The sequence below is a fragment of the Anabas testudineus genome, chromosome 7, assembly GCF_900324465.2.
Source record: "Anabas testudineus chromosome 7, fAnaTes1.2, whole genome shotgun sequence".
NCBI classification, from domain to species: domain Eukaryota; kingdom Metazoa; phylum Chordata; class Actinopteri; order Anabantiformes; family Anabantidae; genus Anabas; species Anabas testudineus.
In genome coordinates this window covers 24613099-24637451 of record NC_046616.1, presented here as the reverse complement: position 1 = coordinate 24637451, position 24353 = coordinate 24613099, and the positions used below count along the sequence as shown (strand labels likewise).

At 38.9% G+C, this 24353-nt stretch overlaps 1 protein-coding gene across 1 annotated transcript; it reads left to right on the top strand.

Moving 5' to 3' along the window:
• Positions 1 to 1435: 1435 nt before the first annotated feature.
• On the top strand, positions 1436 to 15615 carry si:ch211-229n2.7 (lecithin retinol acyltransferase family protein). Its single transcript, XM_026368620.1, has 4 exons — positions 1436 to 1506; positions 2264 to 2384; positions 10148 to 10446; positions 15068 to 15615. The coding sequence occupies exons 1-4, from the start codon at positions 1489 to 1491 to the stop codon at positions 15164 to 15166; spliced, it is 537 nt and encodes a 178-aa protein (XP_026224405.1). The 5' UTR covers positions 1436 to 1488; the 3' UTR covers positions 15167 to 15615.
• Positions 15616 to 24353: the final 8738 nt, after the last annotated feature.

Genomic DNA, 24353 nt, shown 5'->3' with positions numbered 1-24353 from the left:
ATAAAATGTTTAAACTGAGAAAATCTACATTTGTTTTTGTTTTTTTAAAGGAAATTTTTATATTGATGCAGCACTTTGGAGTAAAGAGAAAAGATTATCATTAGGAAATGAAGGCCAGTTAATCAAAAAAAGTCAGCTGGTTCTAACCATGGGAAAAATTACCTACACAACAGATTGCCTTCTTTTATTACAATGATGCAAAGTATATCACCCCATTCTTGCTGAGCTGGAGAGGTCTCACCGTGGATCTTGAGCTGGTGCTTAAACTTAAGGCTAGGAGATACAAATCCTATCCTAATCCTACCATTCATCATCATTGGAAATGTCAACTCTGTATTGAACAAAAGAGAGGAGCTGGAGTCACTGGAGTTCAGTGACTGGAGGCACAAAAACTGCCTTCTGCTAAACACCTCTAAAACCAAGTTGATAGTCATGAATTTTCGCAGGTCTAATCCCCCTCTTTATCATTGAAGTGGGAAGGGTCCCAGCTCTGACAAAAAACATCTTGTATTGTTCCAGTACCTAAAGTAAAGTGTCCAGCTGACCTAAATGACTATAGGCCAGTGAATCCCACATTACTAGGGTACTAAAGAGGATAATTCTGTGTCTACTAAGACTAGAGGGTAAACACACAATGGATCCCCTGCAGTTTGCTTGCAGGGTGTTCCCTGTTGGTGTGGATGATGCTGTGCTCTACAGGTGTCACCATGTGTTGCCTTATCTAGAAGGATCTAAAAGTGTGAGTATCTGTTCTTAGATTTTTCAAGTGCATTCAACACCATCAAACCAATCATCCTGTAAGAAAAAATAACACTTATGTCCTGGACCACTGATTATCCCGGAGAAAGCCCACAGTTTGTCAGGCTGGGGAACTGCATCTTTAATAAAGTTCTAAGCAGCACTGAGGCTCCACAGGGGACAGTTTTGACTCAATTCCTGTATTCACTGTACATAGCAGACTTTAAGTACAATTCTGAGCATTATACAGAAGTACTCTGATGATACTGCTATTGTTGCATGTATCAGGAATGGACGGGAGGAGGAGTACAAAGGACTGTCCATGGCAACCATGGGAAAAATATTCTATAAAAGAGATGACCTCCTTTTATTACAACAAAGCAAACCTGGAGTATCTTTTGGTTCACTGTAAGGGAACTGAGTTTGGTTCTTTTAAGAAGGGTTATACATGAAAACACTCACACAAAAAATACAATATTTACATTATATGACTAGGTTTGACAGTTATATTTTGTAAGGTCTTAAGCCTTACAAAATAAAGTGCCTTGAGATTATTTTTGTTGTGATTTCGCGCTATATAAATGAATTGAATTCAATTCAGTAGAACTGAACTGACTTTTGAGCAGCCAATGAGCTGTCTTTCTTTGTCATAGTAAGTTTAAAATAACAAACTGTCCAAACTGGATTCTCACACAACACGCCTTAAAAAACCATACCACAGTTTGCACACTGCTTTACCAGGAGTCAGCTATGAATTATCAGCAGCAGGTAAGAATAAACAACCAGCTCTAATTTAACTTCTAATAGCATAGAATCAAGTGCAGTAAACATCAGCAGATAATTGTACTTTGCGTTACAAATGCTAGCTAATAAGGAATACAGTTTCAGTAGCTTCTATGCTATAAAGTTGTAAATTAAATGTGTGATGTAATAAATGTACTAGACCTCAGCCAATTCAATTGGTTGTCAACTATCTTCCAAATGAATATACACCAATCAGCCAAAACTTTAAACCACCTATTGGCTTTAATGTTGTGGTTGGCAAACACAATGTATTGCAGCTTTCTACAGTATGTACTGGTGCTACCTAGCTGCAGACCAGTCATAGTACCAATACTGACCCCTGTCCACCAGTACATTAGCCATTAGTTGGTTTTAAAAATGTGGCTGATCAATAATTAGAGAACGCTGTTTAAGATATATTAATACAGTATATACTGTAGTATATCAATATGTTACATAGCTTTCTTTCAGCAGCTGTTTATTGAGAAAACAAGTGCATATTAATGTAAAAATAATTAATCTAATTAATTATAATAATAATATAAACATAATAACTTTTAGTTTTAACTATTATGACTAGTGCTTAGCATTTTTAAATCACATATAAAAGTGCATCTGCTTTGACCTAAATGAAATGTAGTCAGACCTGCTTTTCAGACTGGAGAGGGAGTGGAGCAGGGTGGAGATATGCCAGAAGCTTCTTTCCCATTTTTTACTGTCATATGTTTTGTAATCAACACAGGTTGATCAAATTATCTCCACTGCCAAATTTGGAGACTTGATAGAATTTTCCTATCCCATTGGATATTCACACTGGGGAGTATATGCTGACGATGGATATGTAGTGCATTTTGCTGTTGCAGGTGAGGACAACATCCATTACATTTCAATGCTGCCATGAAATTAAAAGTCAGTTTTTTATTTCTATTTGCATTATGTAGTGACTGTGAATAATATCACATATATCATATAGACATAAGTAAAAAATCAACATGTTTTGTGTGCTTCACAATCTCTAATTTCCACCAGACGTGTATTGGTGTATTCAATTATGTAATCAGTCAGACTGCCTATTTAAAGGCTGAAAAGTAGCCACTGTACTGTTTGGTATCATAGTGTGTAACACACTGAACATGGACCACAGAAAGCTTAGAAGAGAGTTGTCTCAGAAAATTATAAAAAAAAAACTGATCAACATAAAGGCAAAGGCTATAAGACCACCTCTAAGCAACTTGATGTTCCTGTGATTCTGATTACAGGACACACTTTAGTTTAATGTGGCCAAATAATTTTCTAGTGGTACAATAGTTTTTCTAAACGCCAGTTTAATTTGTTTGTTTTTTTAATGCTTATTTATTTTTATTTATACATTTCTGAAGCAAATTAAGGAGCACTAATGAGATTAATAAGGCAGTAGTTTAGAGAGGGAGGGAGAGGCGAAGAGATAATAATTGTTTGTGAGACATTACAGTTGGTTCTCGACTTGAGGTGAATTCCATGCCGGATCATCCTGTCTGTCTTTAACAAATGACAGTTTCACGAGAGAAGCAAATGTAAAAGGATAACTCTCTGTACAATTTTTCCAACTTTACTTTTGTCAGTAGTTATTTGAGTGAACAATGTGGGGTTTTCTTACCTAAATGGAAGGGTACACTGTAAATTCTCATTCATGAATTTTGTGGAAATGGCAAGTATTTTTGATTATGTTAACCTAAATATCTCAGTTTTGTATTTTCAAGCTAATTCAACCTAAAATTTTGAGTTTTTATTGACAGACTTTATGAACATTAGTTGTTCTGACTTGATGTCTTAAATCATAATTTAACTTAAATGTTAAATAAATTTGAGTTTACTCAATTTGTTAAATTAAGTTGATATACAGATAGATAGATATAGATAGACAACCCAGCATGCATTTGTTAAGTTAATTATTAAAAATCAACAATTATCAAAAATATTTATTATTAAATATTGTTCTTTTTAGTTCTTTAAAGAAAATAACCATGATGGAAACTTGCTATGTGTCTTTAATTTATGGAGCTCTAGGGCCAGTTCTCGATCAGATAAAAAACCCTAGAGCCACCTGTTGTTGTCATTTGTTCGCTGATATCCCAGGAAGAACTCAAGCTATTTGTACGTTTTTGAGTTGTGTGTCCTACCTTATGTTTGTATTGCAGTGCGACCTTGTGGATTTCACATTTGATTTCTATCTGCAGTGAGTGTAACTCTGAAAAATGACCCTGCAGCAGCATTTTTAGTTTTTTGCTCACCTATGGTTTACAATTAGGATAGACCTTAATCACCTTTTTAGGAATTATGGTTTCCTCACAGTAAGAGATACAGGAGCTGACCAAATCTGTTAGTTCGGCAATATCCCTGGATGATTCAATGAATTAATCCCACACAGTGATAATTGTGAGAAATATTTCCATATGCCTATATTCAAAATACTGCAGTAAGTTCATTGTTTGATTACTTACACTTAACGTGTGTGGATGATACAAATTTCATTAATATTAGTAAGTAGTTGTGATATGTACCATATATGTACTTTTATTTTGATAGTCGGATGGGGAGAGTGACGCCACACAGTTATTTGACGTCTCTCTTTCTCTTTCTGTATTTTAATTTGTTACATTTTCTCCTTTGGGGATTTTGGATCTTGACAATGTCCTGTACAAGTTTTGAGTTTAAGTAAATATCATAACTTCATCAAGTGGTTCTGTTGATATTTGGATACTGAGAGACATGATCAGAGTGTCAAGCTATGACTTTATTCTTTGGAAACCTACAGTCACCTTCCACCCCTGTAGACACCTGTGGTAGGAAGGGAGGTGATGCACGCAGTTATGATCTGTGGTGCTCAGCAGTGGAAGAGGGAAGGATTTATCAGCTCCTTTTATTAGCCATTACAGCAGCCTAGCATGTTGCTCTGTCTTGTGGGGCAGGTGACTTATTGATAAATGTTTTTGAGTGTAATGTCTAAGGAGCAGTGGTTAAAATCTACCATAATAAAGTTTGGGGCTATGGCCTCTGAACCTGAGGCAGTGTTTACATTTGCCTTAGGGTGGACATAAACCGCAGTTACAAATATCTGGGGGAATTCATGAGGCAGGTAAAATTGCCATATGGACACAAACTTCTCAGGGCCACAGATGAGACACAATACGCAAGGTAGCATGCATACATCAGCACACGACTCACAGAAAAAAACTGAAATAATCTAACACATGCAACTCCAGACTGCATTCATGGTTAATTGGTGAAACCAACATAAAAAAAGAGAGCTGTGTATTAGCAAAAAACAAGCAATTGTGTATCTGGGATAAGATGAAAAAACAAATATAGACCACAACCAGTACAATCATTTAGAATTTCCTGAAGAAAAAAGAACCCACTGGTAATGTACTAAGTAACAGATGTAGAAATGGTGGACAACAGAAAAAATATAAGAGCTGTAAATACAAATGTTATTGACATCAGCAACAACCTCCAAGGCAGGAGTGAAGGTATCACAATCTGTTCTGATTGCGAAATATGTTCGCAAAAGACTTCATGAAAAAAAACCATAGATGACACCAAAAGATGCAAACTACTACTACTAATACTACTAGCAAGAAGAATAGAAAGGCTAGGCTGGAATTTGCCAAAAAGTACAGAAATTAGCCTCAAGTTTTATTGACTCATAAGAAGAAGATTAAGCTTTACAAAAGTGATGGAAAGGCTAATGTTTGGAGAAAAAAAGGATCTGCTCATGATCCCAAATATACAAACTCATCTGTGAAACACAGTGGAGGTAATGCCATAGCTTGGTAAATGGTAAATGGTCTGCACTTATATAGCGCTTTTCTACCTAGCTGGTACTCAAAGTGCTTTACACTGCATCTCATTCACACACACACACACACACACACCAATGGCAGAGCTGCTATGCAGCTGACCTGACTCACCGGGGGCAACTTGGGGTTCAGTATCTTGCCCAAGGACACTTTGGCATGTGACATGGCATCCGGGAATCAAACCACCAGTTCTGCGATTGGCAGACCACTGCTCTACTTATTAAGCCACAGCCACCCCCAAATGCAAGCCTTAGATGATGTAGATCAGGGGTGTCCAATCCCGGTCCTCAAGGGCCACTGTCCAGCTTGTTTTGCAACCAGCCTTGCACTTAAAGCTTCTGATTGGCTGAACACACCTGATCCAGGTAATCAGCAGTGGGTAAGGCAGAGATAGTTGGAAAACCAGCAGGATAGTGGCCCTCGAAGGACCAGGATTGGACACACCTGATGTAGATGGTCGAGGCGCATGCCCGTCCACCCTGAGCCTGGTTCTGCTGGAGATTTCATCCATTAAAGGGAGTTTTTCTTCACTGTCACCTTGTGCTTGCTCAAGTGGAATTGCTAGGTTTTCTATACAATTATGTATACAGTTAGATTTTGAAAGTACCTAAACCTTACACTGTAAAGTGCCTTTAGATGACTTTTATTGTGATTTGATGCTCGATGAATTCAAGTGAATTGAATTAAATGTAACACATGATGGCAGCAGCAAAATTAACTCAGAAGTCAAGATAGGCAAGATAATGGCCCAAAACACACTGCCAAAACAACAAAGTGGTTCATCATGGGAAAAACGTGGAAGGTTCTAGACTGGCCATGTCAATCTCCAGAATTGAACCTTATAGAGCATGCATTTTACATGCTAAAGAGAAGCCAAAGGGAGTAACCACCCACAATAAACAAAAACTGAAAGAGGCTGCAGTGAAAGCCTGGAAAAGTGTCACAAGAGAAGAATGCAAAGGTTTAGTGATGTCAGTGGGTTAGTGGGTTCTGTCTCTATTCTGTGCATCAGCGAGTATATGGGGTATTGTTTGTAGTATTTTGAGGAAAATAGTGAATTTAATAAATTTTTTTATAAAGCTGTAACATAACAAAATGTGGAAAAAAGTTGCTCGGTGATTACTTTCTGGGTGCAGTTTTAAGTTTCAATTTATTTGTTCCAACTTGTTTAATAGAGTAATATTTTTAGGAAATACTCTTTAAATTTCCATTGCTATGTCATATTTATCTGAGTTGGACATATATAAATTGAATAGAATCGGTCCAATCAGAAGTTCTACAGAATCCTGTAGAACTCCATATCTAACAACTCACAGCTGTGACATTTTAATTGCAGTTAGTTTCTTTAGGTGAATGTCACGCTGGAACATACTGTGCGTTTCCCTAAGATAAGAATTTAGGTCCTGACAAGGACGAAGGCATGCTCACAAGAATCCCTTCAAGATATGCAGTCTCATGAGAAGGAGAAATGTAAAAGGAAAATTCTCTGAAATATTTTTCTGACAAGCCTAAGATCTAAGAAGACAAGTATAGAGAGAAGTCAGTTGTTTGACTCCAAGAGAAGATTCAATTCAATTCAATTTTATTTGTAGAGCGCTTTTTACAATTGACATTGTCACAAAGCAGCTTTACACAACCAAAGAACAGTACATGAACAGTGAATGTGTATGAATCATAATAATCAGATTGTCCCTGATGAGCAAGCCGAGGGCGACGGTGGCAAGGAAAAACTCCCTGAGAAGGCAACAGGAAGAAACCTTGACAGGAACCAGACTCAACAGGGAACCCATCCTCATATGGGTGATTACATGCTATGTAGGCAGCAGGCAGTCCAGTATAACAGTTAATGTCTTTAAGTTAATGTGGAGTCCAGTTAGTTAATTGCAGGCAGACTTGTTCCATTCCTTGACTATCGAGCGTTGAGTCAAGACCTCCGAGAATCCCATTGGGCAAACTGTGGATCCAGGCAAAGAGATCTCCAGCCAGAAGTTGGGCATCAGGATGAATCAGACAGGTCCAGAGGGCAGAGGGTGGAATGACATATAGCTCGACATAGAGACTGGAAGAGGGAAATAGAGAGGTAGAGAAAGAGAGAGATGGTAGTTAGTTGTATTCACAGTCAGATAAAGTTTGAGGTGAATGTATATGTAGAATAGTGCAGCAGGGACTCTGGCAGAACTAATTATGACAGTCTAACTAAAAGGGTGGGCCAGAAGGAAACACAGATATGAGGGCTCCCTGGGATGTAGAGCAACCGAACACTTCACCATCAACAAATCTGAGTGATCAGTGAGAGTTGGGAAGACAGCATCTAAACATACCAGTTCACCATAATGCTCTACGTCCATGAGTCCTGCGGTCTCGACTCAACGCTCGATAGTCCAGGAATGGAACAAGTCTGCCTGCAATTAACTAACTGGACTCCATATTAACTTAAAGACATTAACTATTATACTGGACTGCCTGCTGCCTGCATAGCATGTAATCACCCATATGAGGATGGGTTCCCTGTTGAGCCTGGTTCCTGTCAAGGTTTCTTCCTGTTGCCTTCTCAGGGAGTTTTTTCTTGCCACCGTCGCCCTCGGCTTGCTCATCAGGGACAATCTCATTTCATGATTCATGATTGGTAAAACATCTTTGAGCAGTCTAGTCAGGATGAAGTTTAAGAGACTGCTGATGGTTTAGATAAATTAATTATTGAAATTAACTCATCATGATCAATAGGAAGGGACAGTCTAGGTAAAAGTAAGGTCTTACAAATGAATCTAGAGCAGTTTATTAGGTTTCACTACCTTGACCAGACAGAGAGGGCACAGCAACACTACGGTTAAAATAAGTTTATTTTAAAAGAATTAGGTGGGGGAAAATGGAGAACAGAAAACAAACAGGACTGAAACAGAACAGAAAACAATCTCCTTGCCAGATTGTGCAACTTCTTTTAGGAAGTCACTCTGCAGTCTGAAGGAAGGTTATGAAGGTAGCCGGGTGCAAAGGTGGAACTGATCAGGTGATTAAGGGCAGAGGGCTGGAGTGTGATTAGTCCATATATGGGCATAACAGGAAGTGGCTGGGGAACAGCGTGACAGGAATGTGGCCAGGTGAGTATGAGAGAGAGAGAACAGGGACAGAAAAAATAAAATAAACCGAATGAGGTAGGGATCATGACACTGTTGTACATGCAAATCCATTCATGCAGGTTGCAAGGGAGATCTGATTTCTTTGATGAATTTTATCTCTGATAGTTATAATGTTATTAGTATAAATAATTTATTAATGGGAAAGGTTCCAGAGAAAACTATTGATTCCAACATTGTTTATGAAAAGTTGCACACCTATTCCACATTAATTTTACTGACTTACAATTGGCAGTTTTAAATAGGATTCAACTTGCTCCACTCTGGCCCTTGAATGAACTTGACTATGTCTGCTGGAGTCTTTAACTTCCCATTTCTCACTAGAGAGCTGTCAGTTAGAAGAGTTGTTTTCTCTGCAAGTGTGTCCCTGAGTAGGGAAAATCAGTTAGAAATTAACTTGGTTGTGGTGAACCTTGAGCAACTGTCTAGGGTTATTTTTTCCTACAACCTGTCACCCAGCCGGCCCGATTTCCCGGTTGCTAGGCCTCAAAAGAGTTTAGCAAAATCGTATATTTTCGAAATTAGCAGTTTTATAAATTAATTTAGTTGCTGTATAGTAAAACTGGGTATGAGTAAGTAAATGAGTAAGGGCTGATTAAGTTGTATTAACACAGCACAACTGCTTAACAAGTCAGTGTTGACAACAGGGCAGTATGACTACCATAAGAGGAGCAGCTAAATCTCCAGCACATTAACAATGGCTAAAGTTTTTTGCCCCCCCACAAGCAGCGAAAAAAACCTCAGACACATCAACAGCAACATGACATAAACTTTCCATGCATTTTGAAACAGAACACTAAACTTATATATATATATATATATATATATATATATATATATATGTATAGGAACAAGCTCTGTAGTGGCTGGGGTCTACCACATCACCCAAGACCCTAGGGAGGCCAAGACCTAGTGAGTGTTAGGGACAAAGAAAAAAGGACCAAGAAGATCAGAAGATCCATGATTCAAGATGGCCCCAACAGATGACATGTTACAACACACATTAGTGAGTGGCTCGATAAAGCTGTATTAAAAGACAGGACAGAGGCTCTAATCATGGCGGAACAGGAACAAGCTCTAGGTACAAGCTCTGTAGTGGCTGGGGTCTACCACATCAGCCAAGACCCTAGGTGCTAGGCTGTGCGAACTAACATCTGAGGCAATCCAACACATAACAGCAGGGTGCAAGATGCTAGCAGGCAGGGTGTAAATGTAATGCCATAAACAACTGGTTGGCATAGTGTACAGGAACATCTGTGCCAAGTATGAGCTAGACATAACAAGGTCAAAACGGGATTCACATCCAAAGGTGCTTGAGAACTATGAAGCTAAGATCCTGGGGGATTTCCAGATACAGACTGACAAACTAGTAGTGGCTAACCAAATAGACATAGTAGTGATGGACAAACAGAGGAAGGTACCTAAGGGCTGAAACATATACATATACATATATCGATATAGATATAGATATAGATATATATGTGTGTGTGTGTGTGTGTGTGTGTGTGTGTGTGTGACAACAGAAGAAGATAATAGACCACTGGTGTATTCTGGGGCTCTGATACCAATGCATATCTCTTCATGGAGACTCCAAATTCATATTGCTTCTGTTTGTGATAATTGTTCAACATCATTAAACTAATCTCTCCATAGATGAAGGGCAACTGATGAGCACCATACGCAATACCCTGCAAGTAATGTTCCCTGTATGTGGAGACCTTCTTCTTGGTGAAACCATGATCCGCAGAGTGCCTCTTGCTGAAGTGAATGTGCCAAAAGGAGTTCATGCATCGATCAGTAACAACTGCCATTCTTTTGAACCATCAGCACCAGAGGATATGAGGCTACGCTGCAGTGCTCTTCTTGGTCAGGTCTTCCAATACCATCTTCTCAGTTTCAACTGTGAGCACTTTGCCACATATGTACGCTATGGAAAAGCCATTTGCAACCAGGTATTAATTTGACACTGTAAGATAATGTTTCAATTTTTAAGTCTGTCTAAAATCCTTGGCTGAAAACTATGGTCCATGTATGAAGTATAATTCATCTTTTTCAAGAGTTGAACTTGTTTACTCACACCCTATTTCCAGGAAAGTTGTGACTACTTCTAAAATGCAATAAAAAGTAAACTCTACTTGAACATTTACTTACGTGGCAAAAGAACAAAGGTTTTTAGTGTTTTCACTGATCAACTTAATTTTATTTTGTAAATATTAGTTAAGAGTTTGATGATGCAAGTGTTATTGCATTATAAAGTGACCAGACTGAACAGAGGAAGTAACAATAATATGTTTTTATTTCAAACAACATAAAAATAAAATAAAAAATGAATGAACAAAAGTCAAAAAATCAATTGTAACAGAGGAAAGAAAACTACAAACTTATTAGAACACGGAATTGTCCAGATTGAGCAATGGAACAAGAAGTATGTCTGAACATGAGCAAAGGGAGATAGGCATGAACAAAATGTGACACGGACCAATCCTTACACAGGAGTTTCAAACAGGATTCAATGCCGCCTACTCTGGCCCAGGGAATACACTTGACTGTGGCCACTGGGGTCTTCATGTTTCTGACTATTAAGCTACCAATAATCAGATTAGGTTCCTCAGCGGGTGTGTTTCTGAGTGGGAAAAAGTGCATAGAAATGTGAACCTGGTCATGGTGAATCTTGGGCAAGTGTCTGGGGTCTGGGGCTTTCTACAAACCGTCACCCATCCAGCCAGACTTTCCGGCTGCTCAGGAACCGCCTGAGGACAGCTAACAGGAGCTAGGCTAGGTGGCTCCAGGAATACCTTGTAATGCCATTTGGTCTCACCAACACAACTGCAGTATTCCAGAATATTTGCCAAATCTGAGACCAAACAGATCTGCACTTATATAGCGCTTTTCTACCTAGCTGGTACTCAAAGCACTTTAGACTGCGTCTCATTTACCCATTCACACACACAAGCACACACTGATGGCAGAGCTGCTCTGCAGCTGACCTTACTCAACGGGGGCAACTTGGGGTTCAGTATCTTGCCCAAGGACACTTTGGCATGTGATGTGGCAGCCAGGAATCGAACCACCAATCCTGTGATTGGCAGTTAACTGCTCTACCTAATGAGCCACCCCACTGCGTGCTTACAAGGCTCCTGCAGAACCACTTCTTTATAAAAGCGAAGAAGTGTGAGTTCCACTCTCGGACTGTCTATTTTCTCAGTTTCATTCTTTCTTCTGGAGAGATCAAGATGGATCCAGCCAAGGTGCAGGAGCAAAGCTCTGCAACATTTCTTAGGCTTTGCTAATTTCTACAGGTGGTTCATCCGGGGTTATAGTTCCATCTCCAGTCCGATGCATCAGCTCACCTCCACCAAGACATAGTTTGTTTGCCTCTGACATTGAAGTGGATGCAGTGCTCTCCCAGCGGGCTGAGAGCGACCACAAGATCTACCCATGCACCTTCTTGTCTCGTTCGCCTGTCCCCTGCAATAAAAAACTATAACATCAGGAACAGACCACAGACCACAAGAACCTTGAGTATCTGAAAATCGTTAAGCAGCTGACCTCCCACCAAGCCCAGTGGGCTCTGTTTTTTAACCGTTTTAACTTCTCATTATCTTACAGACCTGAATCCAGCAACTTTAAAGCCAACATGCAATGTTTCTGGACACTGGACACTGACTACATCCAGCCTGCCTCTACCTGCCTTGCAGTCTCCAAGCCCATGCTTCATCTCCAGAACCAGCTTCTTGGTCACGGAATTTGGAATGGGTCGCGTACGCTCACAAATCTCTGCCATCTCCTGTACAAGGGTTGACTCCATTTCAGATCATCTATAGTTATCAACCTCCACTATTTAAAGTGCAAGAACAGGACTCAATCATACCATCCCCCCAAGCCTGCTCCCGCTATTGACACCTAGCCTGGAGGAGAGCCAGAGCCATACGCCACAGAACGGTAACTGTGTTCTAATGAAAGAAAGGCTAATAAGAATCGCTTTCTGGCCCATTTATCAACCAGGTCAACACGTATGGCTTTCTTCTTTGGAGATTCCCCTCAGGGTCCAATGCAAGAAGTTGTTAATTGGTCCTTTTCCCATCACCAAGGTCATTAAACCCTGTGTCTCCATCTCTTGAGACTACTCAGCATCCATCCAAACGTCCACGTCTCCAGAGTCAAAACCAGAAGTCGTGAGTGCAATCACTTCTCCCCTCTGAGGCCTCCACCGCCTCATTGACAGTGTACCTGCCTACACAGTGTAGCGGTTGCTGAAATACCGTCTCAGAGGTTGTAGGTTCCAGTATGTAGCTAACTAGGAGGGATACGGTCCAGAGGAACCTGGTCCTCTGGATACGGTCCAGAGGACCTGCCCAATGTCCCAAGGACATTGGGCAGGTCAACTGGATTCTGGAGATAACAGCTTCAGGCAGAGGATGCCTAGAGAAAAGTACAGAGAGCGGGAGACAGAGAGGAGGAAACACAACTACAGGAGAGAGAAGACACAGAGATAATGACATGCAATGGTGGCATTTGCATTGATTTAGGAAAAAGGAGCAAGAAGAGAAACTCAGTGTATCAGTAGAGGTCCCCCAACGTACTAATCTATATCAGCATAACTAAAAGATAGTTCAGAGTCACCTGATCCATCTCTAACTATCTCTCTCTCTCTCTCTCTCTCTCTCTCTCCCTATATATATATATATATATATATATATATATATATATACCTCCTGTATTAATGCAAATGCGATGGATTTTTCTGTGTGTGAAACGAAACCAAACCAAGGAGAAATTGCTACAAGTTTAAAAACTCACCAACTGATTCGGAACAAAGCAAACAAATTAAGGTGTGAAAGCACCCTAAAACTATTGGCTCACTTTCTGATTCCACTACCTCATCTCTGTGAGTGTGTTCAGTTCACTTGAATAAACAAAATGAATCATACTTCACACACGCCATAATTTATTCTTTACATTTTTTGAAAACTATGATATTGGTTACTAAGAGCTATTAGGTTTGCGATAACACAAATAACAATGTCTGTAGCTGCTTTAAACATACAGTGCCTATAAAAAGTATTCACTTTGGCAATTTTGACAAATAGATTTCAGAAAAATACCTTATTAATGTCAGCGTGAAAACAGGTTTCTACAAAGGAATGTCAATTAAATAAAACTATGTAAGGTAAAATCAGTCTTTGCATTAATATTTACCCCCTTTAAAATGACTGATCCAACAGAGGTCCAGATATGAGTGCAGTAAATGCGTCTCAAGTGATTGCAGTATAAAAAAACTTGTGTCTGGAAGGTCCAGTCACTGGTTATTCGTTATTCCTGGCTACCATTACACCATGAAAACAAAAGAACACTCCCAGCAGCTCAGAGAACAGGTCATTAAAATGTAAAAGTCAAGGGATGGATACAAAAAAATCTCCAAGGCATCTGAACATCCCCCGGAGTTCAGTGAAATCCATCATCAAGAAATGATAAGAACATGGAACATGTCTAAATCTGCCTAGAACAGACCATCCACACAAACCAAGTGACCGTGCAAGAAGTAGACTAGTGAGAGCTTCAGCAACTGAGATAGGAGAGGCTGTACATACAACAACTGTTTGCCCAGCTTCTTCACCAGTCAAAGCTTTATGGAAGAGTGGAAAGGTGAAAGCCTCTGTTAAGGAAAAATCATGGCAAATCACAAATTGAGTTTGCCAATAGGCATGTGAAAGTCTCCATGGTCCAGTGGAAGAGGGTTCTTTGGTCTAATGAGATCAAAATGGTGCTTTTTGTCCATCAGACAAGAGACTATGTTTGGCACACACCAAACACTGCACATCACCACAAACACACACCATCCCTACTGTGAAATATGGTGGTGGAAGCATCATGATGCAGGGATGCTTCTTAGCAGCCGGCCCTGGAAGGCTTGTTAAGGTAGAGGGTAAGATGAATGTGGCAAAATATAGAACAATCCTGGACGACAATCTTATTCAGTCGGCAAGATAGCTACGGCTCAGGAGAAGATTTGTTTTCCAGCAAGACAATGACCCGAAGCATACAGCGAAACCTACACAGAAATGGTTTGCCAACAACAAGGTGAATGATGTCTGGATTGCTGGGGTGTGATTGCAGCCAAAGGTGCATCTACTAAATACTGACCCGGAGGGGGTGAATATTAATGCAAACACTGATTTCACCTTTTATCTTTTTATTGAATTGGCATTACTTTGTAGAAACTTGTTTTCATTTTGACATTAATAAGGAATTCTTTTGAATTTGTTTTCTCAAAGTCAGCAACTTTTATTGACCATGATTGATTTATAATGTCAATAGAAGGACGAAACATCCTAGAGAGAGAATACTTTTTATGGGCACTGTATAAGAATCATCTAGTGGACAGGGGTCAGCATGGGGAATTAGCAAGCTGTGTGATGCACTGTGTTCTTACAACTGTTGATTAGTCTGCAATTTTTCCCAATGCTGATCCCTGAACACCACAACATTAAACCATGTGGCTGACTTATGGGTTTTTAGGACCTTATTATCATTAACACCTAATTTAAGATTGTTATGTTATTCATTTTAAAGATCCCTGGGAGACGCAAGAATGTAGAGTGTATGGAGACTACTGCAATCTTCAAAGATTTTGTCACCTTCAAAGAAACTACTCAGGAACATTTGGGATGAGTCTCTTGGTAAAGTGGTAAAATGGGATGGGTAAATTTTGTCATAGTTTTATTACTATTTTCTGTATTTTATCAATAATAAAAATGCTGTAACAATTATTTTCACATTGGTTAGTCATCTAGCTTTTAATAGAATCGTAAAGAAATCTTTCCACCATTATTGTACCCAACAACCCTCTCTCACTGCTGTGCACCAGCAAAACATACCTTGTGTCTAATAGGTGTAATTATCTGAGTCACCATCATTCACCATCATACAAAAAAAATGTTTACACATTGTGAATGGAGAGCTAACATGGAACACAAGGACATTTACTGAATTTCACAAAATGTACAATGCATTATTATTGCTGTGTATACCTTTATATAGGTAAATTCATCTGTATTTTTGTTTATATAGTTTGACAATAAAGAAAATGTTGATCAATAAAATAATACCTAACTAAATAATTACTTTAAATGCAGTCAAATTTTATTTCCATTCCAATATCTAACAAGAAGATTATTTAATGACATGATTATGTGGCATGGATTTGTTTCCATTAAAATGCAATAACCAGCGGGGCAACAGAAATAAAAAATTACATTTTCCCAGAATTTGCCCTAAACTTCAACTTGAGTTTTTACACTATTTTTTTTAAATAAATTTACTGGTTCCATTGAGAATGAAAGCAAAAAACCAGATATGTATCTGTAAAGACTGTCAGTCATCTAGATCATGGTTATCACAAAAATGCTGGAGTTGCTTTAAGCTCTTGAAGACGTTTCACCTTCTATCCAGAAAGCTTCATCAGTTTGTAATAGCTGACTAGAGTGGCAGACTAAAAACACCTGCTGAGTAATCAAGTCAAATGAGTCTGAAACTGGTTTCAAAGTTGTTCACATTGTGTCACAGTGACACACAGCCATTTGGAACAACGATGCGTTTACATGCACTCACACATTATTTTGTATACCAATTATGTATACCAATAATCAGGTTTCTAAGGGGCTTTTTTTACATGAGCACATGTTTGGGACAAAGGCTGCTGACACTCATCACACTACTCCTGTCAGCTGAGAAGTGCTGCTGGATTAAGGGGAGATAATTGAGCTTAATCAAATTTCACATACTGGCACATCTACTGCAGTAAAGTAAGTAAGTAATTCAATGCAGTGGCAAGAAAAAGTATATGAACCTTTTTGAATTTCATGGTTTTCTACATTATTTTTTTATAAAATGTAATCTGATCTTCTTCTAAATCAAGAGTACAATACAATAACATAAAAATCTGATCGTTCATGTCTTTATTGAGAACAACCACAAAAACCTCAAAGTGCTAGTGAAAAAAGTATATGAACTCAAATCTTTAGCTGTCACTGAGTGTTATTTCTTTACCTCATTGATGAGTGTTTCTTGTGCTCTTGGGGTCATTTTGACAGGCCTCCCACTTCTTGGTAGAATAGCCACAGTCCTAAATTGTTCAAAAAAAAAAGTCCATTTGTTTGCCTAACTGTGGACTGGTGGATTTCAAGTCTTTGAAATGACTTTGTAACACTTTCCAGCTTTATGTTTTTATGATTGTTCTCAATAAAGACATAAAATATCTAGATTTCTTTGGTGTTATTATTTTAAGCAAAATGTATTTGTTTGATAGTAAAATTGTTCAATGCACCAGTCAGGTCCACAGATACAATTTAATAAATGCAGTACGGTAATTTTCTCTGGTAAAATCTCTGACAAAGATACTCAAAGTATCTAACACATACAGTTCAAACAGGGGATAATTCCCCAGATGACCTATGTCTAAAAGAGTTATATGTATCCCTGTAAGGGCTGTAGGTATAACTCATGGAGATAACAGGAACAACATCTATACCAAGAACAAAGAGACAGGTGTACCTTCATATGCAACAAGATATAAAAACATATGTTCCATTAGTATAAAAAGACTCGTGGAAGACTGCCTCCCTGAGCAACCTCAGCATTGAACAACACATGATGTGTTCGTTTTGACTTTCTCCCTTGCAAGAAAAAGTAATAAATACTTTTACTTTTGTTTGTCCTGTGAATTCTGTTCAGTGTTTTTTGTGAAAAACTCAGATAAATCTAATCTCCATCTATTTCATCTGTGATTCTAAATAGTAATGGGATATCTTCAGCCATATCATCATCCATAAGGTAGTTGTAGTGGACTTTTAACTATTCCCCCAGATGCTGCAAGCTGCTCTTGTTTGTTTTCCAGTGGAGACGCAGTTCATCTTAAACAAGCTTAGTGTCAAAATGTTTGCTTGAAATGTAGTTCTGCTGGGGTCTATTTTGTACCACTACACATGCAAGTGCACAATATTAAAGAAAAAGACTGTGATGATTAGGAGGACATTCATACTGTGACAGCACTGCAAATGAAGGAGATAAATATTGTAGAGCAGGAACAGAAACACAAAACGTTCTGCTGACATGCTGCTTGGACATATCCATGTCAAATTTACTGTGGTGCCAGCTGCAATATTATCCTCATTAGTCTTATAGACCCACATACCAAACGTCATACATAATACTACAACAAAACAAAACTGAGGTTAATAGGAAAATGTAAACTGAAACTAAGAAACCCAAAAAGCAGGAACTTATATTGTCTTGTGTTTGAGGTGGTGGAGCAGGATGGTGTAGTGCCACTGTTGGGCAAACAGATTAGTGAGGCTATTAAACTCATAGTTGCTTTATGAGAACATTCAGGCTATTGACAGCATTGTCACCTCAGAAATTACCACAGACTGGACAATGGAACATTGGGATGTATATGGACTTCTTCACTGGTACTGGTTGTCTGGAAGGGGAGTCCAAGATTGAGATAGATGACACAGTATAGCCTGTAGAGCTGAATGACCTGCAAAGACATGCGATAATTGCACCCGATGAAAGGAGCACAGATTGAATCACCAGGTACGTGATCCACTGTTGGATTTTGGCATGTAAAACTGGATGGTATTTAATCAAATTGTTAACCTAGATGACATACCATTGCCCTCAAGTACTACTGTGAGGAATCTCTGAGTTATCTTTCAACAGGACATGTCCTTTACCCCACACCAAAAATGCCTTTCAATCTGTGGAATATTGCCAAAATTCAGAACATCCTGCCTTGAAGTGATGATGAAAAACTAGTCCATGCATTTGTTACCTCTAGACTGTACTACTGTAATTACTTACATACACTTACATTACATTACATTGAATATAATTTAAAATCCTACTCCTCACATACAGATCACTTAATATTTAAGCTCCATCATATCCTAAAGACCTCATTACATCATGTTTTCCCAGAGAACAGCTCCTCTCTAGCATTTAAATGGATAGAGGATAGGATAGGAAAGGAGAGATGGGAAGGGGAGCTCAGTGTATCATTAGTGGTCCCCCAGCAGACTAACCTATAGCAGCATAACTAAGTGATGGTTCAGAGTCACCTGATCTATCTATAACTATAAGCTTTATTTAAAAAAAAAGGAAAATTTTAAGCCTAGTCTTAAATCTATAGAGGGTGTCTATCTCCTAAATCTGGACTGGGAGCTAGTTCCACAGGAGAGGAGCTTGATAGCTAAAGGTTCTGCTTGGAAAATATGGAACTAGGAGGTATTTCAGATAGATGGAGCTTGATTATTAGCTGCTTTATATGTGAGGAGTGTTTTAAACTCTATTCTGGATGTTACCATGAGCCAATAGAGAGAAGCTAACGTAGGGGAAATATGATCTCTCTAATTTAAGTTAGAACTCTAGCTACAGCATTTTGGATTAACTGAACGCTATTTAAGCAGTTATTGGGCCATCCTATTAATAGTGAATTACAATAGTCCAGTCTGAAAGTAATAAATGCATGTACTAGATAAGATTTAAACCAGTCTAGTGCTGTTCCTTTAACACCAATGTTCCAGTCTGTGTTATAGAATGTTGTGATCTAGAGTGTCAAATGGAGCACTGAGATCTAAGAAGACGAGTATAGAGAGAGTTATATTGACATCTTAAATTTTATGCTTTTTGTTTTTTGTGATTTAAACTGAATTGAGGAATCCAGCTACATGACAATATTCCTTACACCATGTGGGAGATATCGATGGCTCAGGATAATAATTAGTCCAGCTCCAAGACAGGCTTTGAAGAGCTTGCCTTAAATTTACATTATAGCAGATGATATTGATGATATGACTTATTACAGCCCAGTGTGACCCACAGAAGGCAGTGGCCAAGACTATGATGTAAAATTTTGGTTATTCCTCACCTGCTGCAGAGAAAAGCGAAACAAATTGAATGTGGATAAATTTAATCTTAGGGAAAAGGAAGAACATAGGACATTTACAAAAGGGCTAAAATAGACCTTGAAAAAGCAGTCCAGAGGTTACCGTGGATGGTGAAGTACCTTTCAAATTTCTGACTCCACTTATGAGACAGCTGTGAAATCCATCAGAAGCTTGAATAAGTGTGTGGGATTGGACGACACAACATGAGGAAGAAAGTGTGCACAGTAACTGGGGGCAATGCAATTGCAATTGCAATAAATTCATTTAGGTGTCAGTCATCTGCATGTATTTGATTTGTCACAGCATGTAATCACCCATATGAGGATGGGTTCCCTGTTGAGTCTGGTTCCTATCAAGGTTTCTTCCTGTTGCCTTCTCAGGGAGTTTTTCCTTGCCACCGTCGCCCTCGGCTTGATCATCAGGGACAATCTGATTATTATGATTCATACACATTCACTGTTCATGTACTGTTCTTTGGTTGTGTAAAGCTGCTTTGTGACAATGTCAATTGCAAAAAGCGCTCTACAAATAAAATTGAATTGAATTGAATTGAATTGAATTGAATTTGTGTAAAATATGATAATTAAACTAACCACAAATAAACAATTACATTTGTAAATTAGCTATTATATTTCTTCTCCTCATCTGATGCTCATCTGTGGTTGTGTTTCATCTTAAATTGAATTATCAGAATCAGAATTAAGACATTTCCAACAGCATAGCAGAACTACTTTTTAATATATATTTTTTAATAATTCTAATAATAATCCATCCTGCACTGCTGGGAGAGAAATTAAAAAACAGGTTAACACTCCCCTGGATCATGGAGTACCTCACTAACCATCCACAGTACGTCCACCTGGAGAACTGTGGTCTGTAGCACAGGTGCTCCACAGGGGACAGTAATGTCTCCATTCCTCTTCACCATGAACACCTCAGACTTCAGGTACAACTCAGAGTCATGTCATCTTCAGAAGTTCTCTGATGACTCTGCAGTTGTAGGATGTATTAGGGGGGAAATGTCAGAGATTCCTATCATCCCTCGCTTTATACAGGGGGAGGAGGAGGAGGTGGAGATCGTGTCCGAGTACAAATACCTGGGAGTGTACTTGGACAACAAACTGGACTGGACTAAGAACTTATCAGCACTGTACAAAAAGGCTCAGAACCGGATGTACGTCCTGAGGAGACTCAGGTTCTTCACTGTCTGCAGTACCATGCTGCGAATGTTTTATGAGTCCGTGGTGGCCAGAGTCATCTTTTATGCTATGGTCTGCTGGGGCGGCAACATGAAGGTGGCAGACACTAACAGACTAAATAAACTCATTAGGAGGGCTGGCTCTGTTCTCGGGCTAGAGCTGGACCCTCTACATGTTGTAGCCAAGAGGAAGATGCTGTCCAAACTCCTCTCAATCCTGGACAATCCCTCCCACCCACTGCACAGTGTGTCAGCTGGACAGAGGAGCATGTTTAGCCAAAGACTTATTAACATTAAATGCTCACAGAGCACCACAGGAGGTCCTTTCTACCGGCGGCCATCAATCTATACAATTCCTCCTCCCTCTGTAAGGGGTGGGGGAGGTAATAGTTGTGTTGTATACTTGCTTTCAATCCACATTAGGCTATAAATATTGACCAATTTTCATTCATCTATTTTACATATTCTGTATATATATTGAGTTTTTCTGTATTGATGTTATTAGTTATGTGTATTTATTTTGGCTGGATCTTTCCTTGTTGTGGTTCCCTTTCTTTCTGTCTGTGTTGAGAACAACTGTAATGAGGCTAAACAATTTCCCTCTGGGATTAATAATGTTTTTTGAATCTTGAATCTTGAATGAAACTCACAGAAATTCACAGTACTACACAGATATAATATGCTGTCTTTTCATCACTAATTTCTCTTATATATGCATCTTGGCAGTGGGTGAAATGTTTGCCAAGAATTTCTGCTTTGAAATATTATTTTTTGTCATGATAAGCATGAATTTTATTTTGAAGGTTTTCTTCACTTTTGCCTTGGTCCAAAGCCCACTTCTGAACTCTTGACCCTCGGCAGTCTAATTGGTTGCACCTTTGTCTGGCCCTATATTAGACCCTTTGCCACTCTCACTCTGAGAGTCTAATAATCTAAACAAATTGTCCAGATTTCAGGAGGTGAACAGCATAAGAACGACTCACACAGATTGTTTATTCTGAACTGACTCTAGGTGCGAAAAACATATTATAACCACAGCTTCAAAATCCCATTTAGGATCATCACAAAGACAAATCCAAGCATTTATACCGACAATTAGGTCTCCCTAAGACTATGAGAACCCTATCAAAGAAAAACCAAGTAAAATGTTAATACACATATCCCTTTCCTCACACTCACAAAGAGGAGGAGGAAAAAAAATTGAGATTGAGACTTCTCTGCAAACCAGGAGGTATAAAATCAGCCCAGAGCATACATATAACAGCAAATACATATACATTTTATAAACACATGAGCATATATGTAGCATATATGTACAGATATGACAAAATAACCTACCTTTTTCTTTCTCTGCCACCCTCACACTCCATCTTCTCCTGAGAAGTTTATTTCAATAATTTTCCTATTATTACTCAAACAGTAAATATCACTTAATGTCTATGCTCAGTTTCAGATTTGGGTTTTGCCTGTTCAGACTGCATTAATAGTTATATTATGTTGGTTGCTCCTAGCCAATAATGAGAATTGTCTATGGTTGACAAGCAATTGTGAACCTGAGAGAAAATGGAAAATCAATCACAGCCAATATACCAACATTGTCCATAGCTAGTACAACAATTAGGAATGTCCTGAAGAAATAAACCACTGGTATACTAAGTAAGAGATGTAGAATAGGTAGACTAAGGAAGACAACAGCAGTTGACAACTGAAATGTTGTGAGAGCTGTTAAAAAAGGCCCTAAAAACCCTAAAACAACTGTTAGTTGAGCAAGCTTTGGGCAACAGTGGAGAGGCCAGACCAGTTGGAGTGAGTAGACAGTAGAGAGATAAAAGGATAAAGCAACAGATAGGGAACGATCAGAGAAAATGCCAGCAGCTTCCTAGTGCATCCAGCCAGAAGGCACAAGAGCAGAGGAAGAAAACAAAACCACGCAGCTCTGAAAACTGTGTACAAGCCTCCACCCTCAATCAGAGAGTGAGTCATCAGTTCCTATGCTAAAATTCCTATGGTAGGCATATTGCATCATCTCCTGTTGCCGACGTTGACTAGCTATTCACTTGTGCTGTGTTTGCGCAACTTACTTGAACGCTTTAACAAATTTAAAACTAAATACATAGTTCTAGTGCACAGCGATTGAATTAAAAGTCATAACGCATGCCTGTGTTACTCAAGGACCTGTTCATAAAACTTCTTGTCTTCTGAGGTCTGCTAGCTCATCGTTTAACTAGCTCATCCGTAAGCCATGGCTTCTTCTTCTTTTCCCTCTGCTTCTCCTGCTCTCACCTGGTCTTATGTTTCTTCTTGGCCTCCTTGGGATTTCTAATAAATTTTAATTATTTGTAGCATTGGAGGTGGGGCTGACCGAATTAGAGACTTAGCTCAGCACTGTGGAAAACAAGCCAGCTCACATAGGAATAATGACGCCTGATTACGCCAATCAGAAGTCACTAAAATTTACGTGGAATCGGTGTGTATGTTTGCAAAACTGATGTTGGACAGTTTTCTCTGGACCCCTTTCCGATTTGACCAGTGACAACAAATTTTAGCCACATGTTGTCTAAGTGGTGTCCCGCAAACAACATGGAAAAGTTGGAAAAGTTTTTGCATAGCAGCTCTGCCATCGCTGTGTGTGAATGGGTGAATGAGACGCAGTGTAAAGCGCTTTGAGTACCAGCTAGGTAGAAAAGCGCTATATAAGTGCAGACCATTTACCATCCCTCTTTAAATGGTGCATCTGTCTAGAAATATGGCAGATTTTATTAGACAACCTAAATCCTGACATCTCGGAGTGGAGCCCAGGACGCAGAGATGCAGTCCTGGGCTTCTCTGCACACTTCTCTGCAGTTTCCTTCTCTGCAGTTTCCTTACAGCAACAATCTTCCAACTTTAACCAGCCAGTACAGATCCAAAACCAGATAATCAGACTTACAAGGTCCATTGGTCCAGGTCAGGCAGCCAGGCAGGGTCAAAAACCAAGAATCAACCAATTTTAAATTTATAAGCAATTATCTGACCACCTGCACAGGAATAACTTGTATGACGATTTCCAGTCAGGATTTAGAGTACATACTAGTACAGAAACAGCACTGGTAAAGGTCACTAGCAATCTTCTATTAGCATCAGACAACGGACTACTCTCTATACTTGTTTTGTTAGCTCTTGCTGCTGATCCATGCATTTGTTACTTCCAGACTGGATTATTCAAGCTCCATCTTATCTTAAAGTAGATAGTTCCATATTTTAACAACAGAACTATCCTTTCTCAGACTGCAGGTTTACTTGTGGTTCCTAGAATTTACAAATGTAGAATGGGAGGCAGAGCCTTTAGTTATCAAGCTCCTCTCTTGTGGAACCAGCTCCCAGTTCAGGTTCAGGAGGCAGACACCCTCTCCACATTTAAGACTAGACTTAAAACTGACCTTTTTTTATAAAGTTACCATTAGAGATGGCTCAGGTGACTCTGAATCATCTCTTAGATATGGTAACTGGTCTGCAGATAGATAGATAAATAGATAGATAGATAGATAGATAGATAGATAGATAGATAGATAGATAGATAGATAGATAGATAGATAGATAGATAGATAGATAGATACTTTATTGATTCCTTTATTGAAGGGGAAATTTTGGTGTTGCAGCAGCCATAACACAGAAAAACCTTTGAACATTGAGTAACATAATCTATACAACAATACACAAAACACAGTACAAG

What these genes read in the sequence shown, in the direction of transcription:
- si:ch211-229n2.7 (XM_026368620.1), top strand. An exon ending in AGTGCATTTTGCTGTTGCAG is followed by an intron (nt 2,385 to 10,147) that starts GTGAGGACAACA and finishes ATCTCTCCATAG; the next exon opens with ATGAAGGGCAACTGATGAGC. An exon ending in GAAAAGCCATTTGCAACCAG is followed by an intron (nt 10,447 to 15,067) that starts GTATTAATTTGA and finishes TTCATTTTAAAG; the next exon opens with ATCCCTGGGAGACGCAAGAA.